Source organism: Xenopus tropicalis, chromosome 10 (assembly GCF_000004195.4).
Source record: "Xenopus tropicalis strain Nigerian chromosome 10, UCB_Xtro_10.0, whole genome shotgun sequence".
NCBI classification, from domain to species: Eukaryota; Metazoa; Chordata; class Amphibia; order Anura; family Pipidae; genus Xenopus; species Xenopus tropicalis.
In genome coordinates, this window is record NC_030686.2 from 11,717,901 (window position 1) to 11,727,726 (window position 9,826).

General features: G+C 52.0%; 1 protein-coding gene across 1 annotated transcript; it reads right to left on the bottom strand.

Annotated features, from left to right (window-relative positions):
• Positions 1 to 619: 619 nt before the first annotated feature.
• Positions 620 to 6,828, bottom strand: cbx1 (chromobox 1). The gene is given in 5 exon segments (NM_001017150.2): positions 620 to 1,520; positions 2,140 to 2,234; positions 2,745 to 2,919; positions 4,517 to 4,686; positions 6,707 to 6,828. Coding segments are annotated over 4 exon segments (555 nt in total). The 5' UTR covers positions 4,657 to 4,686; positions 6,707 to 6,828; the 3' UTR covers positions 620 to 1,375.
• Between the last annotated feature and the right edge of the window lie 2,998 nt (positions 6,829 to 9,826).

Consider the following 9,826-nt stretch of genomic DNA (forward strand, 5'->3'; position numbering starts at 1 on the left):
GCAGGGAGGAGCCTGCAGCCTTGTGCCTTTATATGGTCACAGAACCCCTCAGTGACTGCTAATATCCTTATCATTTACAGTAGGGGGTACATTATCCCTTATAATACATGAGTGATACTCAGAGTTCCCTGTATAACTCAGCCTGCAGCCTTGTGCCTTTATATGGTCACAGAACCCCTCAGTGACTGCTAATATCCTTATCATTTACAGTAGGGGGTACATTATCCCTTATAATACGTGAGTGATACTCAGAGTTCCCTGTATAACTCAGCCTGCAGCCTTATGCCTTTAGGATCGGAAAGGGTTAACCCCCATGTAAAGGCTGGAAACAGAAGGGAAGGCAAATAATTCAATAACTATAAAAATAAAATGAAGACCTATTGAAAAGTTGCTAAGAACTGGCCATGCTATAACATACTAAAACTTATCTTAAAGGTGAACTAACCCTCAAAACAAGTTACATTTTCATCTCTGGCAATACCAGATTCACAGTGATGATTCTCTATCTGCCTGGCAGAGACTCACTAAATAGATTTGCCCCTCTCAGGGCAAGTCCTGGCCGGGGGGGGGGGGTTCCTTGCAAGCAGGCTCTGGGCACAGCAAACAGAGCGACAATGAATTATAAATCTAAAAGTTTTATTAGGACGACAGACTGACAAAATGCTAAGAATTACTTTACATTAAAACGAAGTTTGCACAAACCTAAAACACATGCTTTTTTAAAAAAAACAAAAAAAAAACCTGGAAAAAAAAAAAAGGAAAAAAACTACAAATCTGACAGTTTATACAATGAATCTGTATGTAGTCACAGCGTGATGGCAGAGACCCCGGGGCCTCAGCTTGAAGGAATTCTGGGGAAGTGTTAGAAAATGGGATCAGCACCTGTTTCAGCTTCCTGCCTGCCAGGACACCCGCCCCCCACCCAGCAATGAGATTCCCATAACCGTTCTTATACAGGGTCCCCAAAGAGCCCCACGTGGCGAGTTCCTAGGCAGAAGGATCTGCAGCTACCTGTTGGACTGTCTTTCTTCTTTCCAGGGTGACAATGATATCGAAGCGCTTTGTCCCCCCTCCCGCCGTGGCCTCACCGTCTCACCCACAGACATCACTAAATGGACATGCTACTCAGTAAAAATGCAGAGTTTGTAACACTATCGGGAAGGAGGAGGAGGAGGAGAAGCTTGTAGGATGCAGTGTCCCCTGTGCTAGGTTCCTCCTGTCCACGTGTCCCCGGATTTCTGCCGATAATACATACCAAATATTCAGGACAGACTGAATCCTCCACGGCTCTCCCCCTTCCTCACTCTGGCGTGAGTGACTGGCGTATACATCTCACCCGCTAACTGTGGATCGTTGGTGAATTGTTGGGGGGCACTTAGTTTTTCTCGTCTTTCTTGTCATCTTCCTCGGAAGGGTAAGAATGCCACGTCAGCCGCTCCTCGTAGAACGAGATCACCACCTGGGGGCACTTAACGTTGGCTTCCTTGGCCGGGACGAGGTCGGCTTCGTCTGAGTTTTTCCTGTGGGGGAGGGGGATGTACCCATTGCTGCTTAGCACTGTATCCCCCCAAATAAGGAGCACACCCCAATGAGCATGCACAGGATTATGTTTAGGGTCATGCAGGGTTCCCAGAAGCAGATACACACTGGAGCCAGTCATATCTGCTACATGACTGATGTAAAGGTAAGTAAACCCAAACTTCAAATGCAATACACATTTCCAGTGGTTTTAAAGGGGATGTTCACCTTCACACAATAGTCTGAAGTTGTTTTGAAGCTACCGATCGTTGCTGCTAAAACTCTCTCTTTGGAAGGGATCTCCAACACCATTCTGGCTAAACAGGAAGTTGACACTGAACTGGTTACAGAGCACGCCTTCCCTCTGCTGCTTTATTTGCATATCTTTGAAACCATTGGCTGGCAAAATTCAGCCAATCCGATCAATTTAATGCAAATGAAGCAGGAGAGGGAAGGCATGCTCTGTGGCCAGAACACAAGTTGGTGTCCGTGATCCCTTCCAAAAAGAGAGCAGAGAGAGTTTTAGCTTCAGACTATTGTCTGAAAGTGAACATCCCCTTTAAAGTTGCAAATGACCTAGGAGAGGTGTAGAAAGGGACCCCCCCCCCCCAAGGATCTCACCATTTCATTAGGAACATCAGCTCTCCGCTGGAGTCTGTGGCACCAATGATTCTCTCCGGTTCCAATCCGCGTGCAAAACCACGTGGTTTCTCCACCTGGAATGAGAAGGAGGTTATGTTACGTGGCTACTTGTGGTGGTGCCACATCACTGGCCCCAAATACCGAGTGAGCTGATGGTTTACAACTCAGCCGACACGTGGGAAAACTTCTGTTCTTTGGGGTGCTCACAAGGTAACTAATTGATTTGTACTAGACCCTTCCATGTCCAGAGGCCTGTGCATATCACAGTCTGCTGGGAAAAATAAGGTAGTCTAGGACTTCAAGTCGCTCTGCTTTCCTGAAGTCCCAGAATCCATCACTTCAACATGGAAAAGGGATTTAAATGACTGTCAGCCTAAAGGGGTGGGAAGGACGGATCTTACGAGTCAGACTATCATGGCTTCCTCCCAATCTGTGGAATTAGGTTTACCTGTGTAAAAAGGACAGTATGTATGTATATGTATTTCTCGATATTTAGTTTGTCTTTATTTCTACAGAAGTGTGAGCTCCTGTCATTGCAGGGGGCATTTTCCCTTTAAAAGCAACTGAAAAGCCATTTGACTCACTTCATCCTTCTTCTTCTTGGGTTTGCTCTCCTCGCCGACCTCGGTGTCGGAGTCAGCCTTGCGCTTGCCTGCCTCTGTTTTCTCCGACTCGTACGCGGATTTTTGCGACTGCAGGAACTCTGCGATGAGATCGGGACAGTCCAAGTTCTCCTCCGGCTCCCAGGTGTTATCGTCGCTGCAAACAGCACAGGGATTCACAGAATTCTCTCCCCCCCACAATAAGACCCTTCATCCAAACTGCGCAATGTTGCTTTGCAACTGCAACCAAGTTTCTTCCGCATTGGGAAGGGGCCGGGCACGCCAAGCTGCAGGGTAATATCTAATGGGCACGGCCGGCACTAAAGAGAATATAGTGGCCCTAGTAAAGGACCTGTATCGCCCATGTCCAAGATGAAGCCCTCCAGCCGTCACTGAAATACAACTCTCAGCTCAATCCCAGCCTCAATCACCGGTTGAACTATCTTTATCTATTTAGGGTGTTTTATTTAAAAGGCAAGTCAAGCCAAAATATAATTTTTGCCCAATAAAAGAAAACATAATTCTAAGCAGCTTATTTGTATATATAATTGCTATTAGAAGTTGCATTTGTCCTTTTCTATTCCCTGCTTTGGGGGTTCTGACTTTTGAAGCAATAAAAAAAACACAAGGCAGCAGCCTTGCTGACCTTTGCCGACAATAGCTTTTTGGCTGCTGGGGTCAGTGACCCCCCCCATTGGAAAGCTGGAAAGAGGCAAATAATTCAAACACTGCTAAAAATGAAGACCAACAGAAAAGTTGCTACAAATATGACAATTGTACTAAAAAAAAACATGAAACATATTTTTACTGTCGAACGTATGATTTTCTCTGTGGCAGCTCCTGGCAGTGGGCAAATTTAACTCTATAAGTGCCAGGCTAAAGCCCCTTATCTATAACCCCTGCAGCCTTAGTGGTAATTACAGGGTTCAGTAATTGGTTCTGCTGAAGATACACTACTATGGGTCAGACCAATTGGCCTCTGAATTGCTCAGGTTCCCCCAGTCACATGTGTAATACTGGGTACCCCTGTGCAGGGAGCCCTCCATACACCCATCATAGAGGCATCCGTATGTAATACACATGTATAATATTGAGTCAGATGCTGAGCTGGTAACATATCTACACCCAATCAGAACCCCAGATCCTCTTTAACAGTACACTGTATGGCTGTGCTGCAAACATTGGCTGCCTGAGATAAGAAAGGTGGCAAAAGGCCCATTTGAATTCCACTCAGAACCTCTGATAAACACAGCAACTGAAGAACCAACCAGCAGCCACAGTATATAGATATCAGTTGGGATCAATAACGGGGAGCAAAAAAGTACAATGAGCAGACGCTGGTTAAAATCCCTCATATTCAGCTGTAAAAAAAAGTTATTAACCCATGAGTAAAGCCTTAGGCGTTTTGGGCTTCCCTCACACTCAATGGCAGGCTGAGTCACTTTTTAAGGCGAAATAAAAAACAAAAAAAATTAGCCAATCGGTGGATACAAGATTTCCTTGGGGGGGGGGGGGGGAGGAGTCTCAGTTTAACTTTTGATGTAAGTTGTCATAATGAACACTAATATTTGTGTTTACTTCCCCTTTTGTTTTTTTCCTGATCGGTTGGATATCAGGTTTCCAGATAAGAGACCCCATACCTGTAATATTTTACAGTAATACAGACGCGGCGTGCAGGTTTATGAACGCTCCCCTTACCGGTTCAATGTGCATTAGCAGCGCATAAGGACAAGAAACCATGGAGCAGCACTTACTCAGAGAAACCTTTCCATTTCAGGAGATACTCCACTTTCCCTTTCACCACCCGTCGGTCCAGGACCTTCTCCACCACGTACTCCTCCTCCTCCTCGTCGACAACCTCTTCCATCTTTTTCTTGTTCTGCTTCTTTCCCATGGAGGTCGCCAGTTTATCTGCTTAATGGAGCTGCATGGGAAGAAAGAGGAGAACTTGGTGACTTATAATATCCTTATGCTTTACATAAGGGGGTACATAATTCCCTATATGTGTATGTAGTTTGCATTACTGTGTGGGGTTACATGTTTGAATCCAGCCAGGGCACACATCCGCATGAAATATGTATGTTCTCCTTATATCTGCGTGGCTCTCCCACACTCCAAAACCATACAGGCAGGTTATTCGGCTTCTAATAAAAGCGACCCTAGTGCGTGTACCTTAGATTGTAAGCTCTACTGTCAGGGACTGATGGTAGTGATGAACCCCCAACACCCAGTCATAATTTTCAGCTGCCGGCAGGAAATAACAAAACCGAAATATACAAAATAAATAATAAAGGTCAAGCGAAAAGTTGTTCATAGGTCTATCTACAACACACTAAGAGTTCATGCAAACATCCCCTTTAATGGCCTGAGCCGATGTGTGAGAGATACGACACAGCTGCAGATGTCACAGACTGTCTCGGATTCACATAACTGATCCCTATTGCAGCGCCGAGACAGCGCAGATTAGACTGCAAGCTCTGGGAGACCCATAAAGGAGACGGTATAATGTAGCCTGGGACTACAGACAAGATTTTACTGAAGGCTCCGGCTTGACTCCTACAGCCCTGCTGTCCAGGCGGAGGGTCCCCAGGGCCAGATGTTTCCCTCCATGGGATTGTTATGGCCTCAGGATCTATTACAGCAGTGGTCCCCAACCTTTTTTGCACCACGGACCGGTTTCAAGCAAGACAATTTTTCCAAGGACCGGGGATGGGGGGGTGTGGCGCAACTAGTGCATACTATGCACGTTATTATTATTATTATTATTATTATTATTGCATACAGCTTAATAAAGTACTTTGGTCCTTGTCGTGATCAGTAGAAATCTTCCTGGGCTCCGCATAGCTATTGTCATGGCTGTGTAACGCATCAGGGAGTTGGGATCACGGGTAATTGGGACCAGAGGTGGCCCGGTTCAGCACAGCCCATGGACCGGTGGTTGGGGACCCCTGTATTACAGGGCTCCACAGACTATTCATTCAAAATAATCCAGACCCTAAACGTGCAATACATTTGGTAGCCATGCAGACACAGTGCACAGAATGAATAGGAGTAGCCTTGAGTGAAGCTGTGCCACGTGCCAGGCTGCCTGGCTTAGAGCTAACACTCCCCCCCCAGCCTGGCATTGCCCCCCCCCGCCTGGCTCTGTTACACACATGCTATATGCATTTCACCTCAGGAACTTGCTCCTTTGCCCCCATTCTGCAGCCTCTTCTATTTCTGCACTTTGCTACTGAGTGAGCGACTCCCCACACAATGTACAAAGCTAATTATGGCTCCCAAAGAATGAAAGCTCTGCAGCCAAATAATACCAGCTGTGTGGGAGTGTTTGCCCCTCACATTCCCCTGGCCGGAGGTTACATCACGTTGGCTACTGCAGCCCTGCGAGTGTGGGGCCCCACAGCCAACATTCCCTCTGCTTTTCTATGGGCCAGACGTGCAGAATTCAGGTTTTGTGGCCTGAGGTGCAATGTGCGCACACAGGGCCTTGGGTGCATCTGGGGGATAATATGCCAACCTTACCCCCTGGGGATAGGAGCCACCATGTGACTGGGCACTATGCATAAAGTTTGGGAAGAACATTGTACCAAGAGTGGGCCACTGACTACAACTCCCAGCATCCCCCACAAAACCCTGGGAAACAAAGCTACATCCATAGTGCAAACATGGACTTGTGAAATCCCTGTAACAAGTTATACCCTGTGCTGGGAATGCTGGGAAGTGTAGTTTTCAGAGCAGTTGGAATGCTACAGGTTGATGGAGGCAAATCACTAGTGAATTAAGTTGCAAGAACTTGTTTGTGTGCGAATAACAGAACGTTGCTGGCTGCATGTTACGCACTACAAATCCCAGCATGCTCAGCGGCCCGTTTCCCAGAGGAATGGGAGGGGGCAGTCCGGCAGTAGGGAGAGAAGGCGCACATGCGGGGATCAGGCCGCCCTTACCCGCCGCTTGCTTGGGCTCCCCGGTGCCTGGGGCCTGGGATCGGTCCGGCTGCGCGGCTGGAGCTCGCTTTCTTCTCGGCTATTGGAGCGGGTTCCGATCCCCTGAATGAACAGAACAAATTGATTCCTGTGCGTCCCGATCCGGTTCGGTTCTAAGGATGTGGCGCCTCCAAACAAAAGAAGCAGCGCTGCCGCCAAGGGATCGGGGGAGTGCGCATGCGCGGGGGGAGAGCCGCCTAGCATGGCGGGAAGTGTAGTTCTTTCCCTGGGAGCCATGTACGGGCCGAGTGGGCAGTGTTTAATGAGCTTATCTGTTGCTGGCTGTGTGGGGCCATGATAGTGGCTAGTAGGCGTGAAGGCTGCTGGCTGTGTGGGGCCATGTTAGTGGCTAGTAGGCGTGAAGGCTGCTGGCTGTGTGGGGCCATGTTAGTGGCTAGTAGGCGTGAAGGCTGCTGGCTGTGTGGGGCCATGTTAGTGGCTAGTAGGCGTGAAGGCTGCTGCCTGGTCCGGCACAGATTTAGCCCCTCAGTGTGGAGCCCGGGAATCACTTCACTGTTTTTATAGTCGCTGCACAGTTAAAGCTGGAATGGGAAGGGGTCGGTAGGTATGGCACTGGGGTGAGAGACTGGGGGGGTGGGCAGGTATGGCACTGGGGTGAGAGACTGGGGGGGTGGGCAGGTATGGCACTGGGGTGAGAGACTGGGGGGGTGGGCAGGTATGGCACTGGGGTGAGAGACTGGGGGGGTGGGCAGGTATGGCACTGGGGTGAGAGACTGGGGGGGTGGGTAGGTATGGCACTGGGGTGAGAGACTGGGGGGGTGGGCAGGTATGGCACTGGGGTGAGAGACTGGGGGGGTGGGCAGGTATGGCACTGGAGTGTGAGACTGGGGGGTGGGTAGGTATGGCACTGGAGTGTGAGACTGGGGGGGGTGGGTAGGTATGGCACTGGGGGTGAGAGACTGGGGGGGTGGGTAGGTATGGCACTGGGGTGAGAGACTGGGGGGGGTGGGTAGGTATGGCACTGGAGTGTGAGACTGGGGGGTGGGTAGGTATGGCACTGGAGTGTGAGACTGGGGGGTGGGTAGGTATGGCACTGGGGTGAGAGACTGGGGGGGGGGTAGGTATGGTACTGGGGTGAGAGACTGGGGGGGGTGGGTAGGTATGGCACTGGAGTGTGAGACTGGGGGGTGGGTAGGTATGGCACTGGAGTGTGAGACTGGGGGGTGGGCAGGTATGGCACTGGGGTGAGAGACTGGGGGGGGGGGTAGGTATGGTACTGGGGTGAGAGACTGGGGGGGTGGGCAGGTATGGCACTGGAGTGTGAGACTGGGGGGTGGGTAGGTATGGCACTGGAGTGTGAGACTGGGGGGGGTGGGTAGGTATGGCACTGGGGTGAGAGACTGGGGGGGTGGGTAGGTATGGCACTGGGGTGAGAGACTGGGGGGGGTGGGTAGGTATGGCACTGGAGTGTGAGACTGGGGGGTGGGTAGATATGGCACTGGGGTGAGAGACTGGGGGGGGGGGTAGGTATGGTACTGGGGTGAGAGACTGGGGGGGGTGGGTAGGTATGGCACTGGAGTGTGAGACTGGGGGGTGGGTAGGTATGGCACTGGAGTGTGAGACTGGGGGGTGGGCAGGTATGGCACTGGGGTGAGAGACTGGGGGGGGGGGTAGGTATGGTACTGGGGTGAGAGACTGGGGGGGTGGGCAGGTATGGCACTGGAGTGTGAGACTGGGGGGTGGGTAGGTATGGCACTGGGAGTGTGAGACTGGGGGGGTGGGTAGGTATGGCACTGGGGTGAGAGACTGGGGGGGGTGGGTAGGTATGGCACTGGGGTGAGAGACTGGGGGGGGTGGGTAGGTATGGCACTGGAGTGTGAGACTGGGGGGTGGGTAGGTATGGCACTGGAGTGTGAGACTGGGGGGTGGGTAGGTATGGCACTGGGGTGAGAGACTGGGGGGGGGGGTAGGTATGGTACTGGGGTGAGAGACTGGGGGGGTGGGTAGGTATGGCACTGGAGTGTGAGACTGGGGGGTGGGTAGGTATGGCACTGGAGTGTGAGACTGGGGGGGGTGGGTAGGTATGGCACTGGGTGAGAGACTGGGGGGGTGGGTAGGTATGGCACTGGGGTGAGAGACTGGGGGGGGTGGGTAGGTATGGCACTGGAGTGTGAGACTGGGGGGTGGGTAGGTATGGCACTGGAGTGTGAGACTGGGGGTGGGTAGGTATGGCACTGGGGTGAGAGACTGGGGGGGGGGTAGGTATGGTACTGGGGTGAGAGACTGGGGGGGTGGGTAGGTATGGCACTGGAGTGTGAGACTGGGGGGTGGGGTAGGTATGGCACTGGAGTGTGAGACTGGGGGGTGGGCAGGTATGGCACTGGGGTGAGAGACTGGGGGGGGGGGGGTAGGTATGGTACTGGGGTGAGAGACTGGGGGGGTGGGCAGGTATGGCACTGGAGTGTGAGACTGGGGGGTGGGTAGGTATGGCACTGGAGTGTGAGACTGGGGGGGTGGGTAGGTATGGCACTGGGGTGAGAGACTGGGGGGGTGGGTAGGTATGGCACTGGGGTGAGAGACTGGGGGGGGTGGGGTAGGTATGGCACTGGAGTGTGAGACTGGGGGTGGGTAGATATGGCACTGGGGTGAGAGACTGGGGGGGGGGGTAGGTATGGTACTGGGGTGAGAGACTGGGGGGGGTGGGTAGGTATGGCACTGGAGTGTGAGACTGGGGGGTGGGTAGGTATGGCACTGGAGTGTGAGACTGGGGGGTGGGCAGGTATGGCACTGGGGTGAGAGACTGGGGGGGGGGGTAGGTATGGTACTGGGGTGAGAGACTGGGGGGGTGGGCAGGTATGGCACTGGAGTGTGAGACTGGGGGGTGGGTAGGTATGGCACTGGAGTGTGAGACTGGGGGGGGTGGGTAGGTATGGCACTGGGGTGAGAGACTGGGGGGGTGGGTAGGTATGGCACTGGGGTGAGAGACTGGGGGGGGTGGGTAGGTATGGCACTGGAGTGTGAGACTGGGGGGTGGGTAGGTATGGCACTGGAGTGTGAGACTGGGGGGTGGGTAGGTATGGCACTGGGGTGAGAGACTGGGGGGGGGGGTAGGTATGGTAC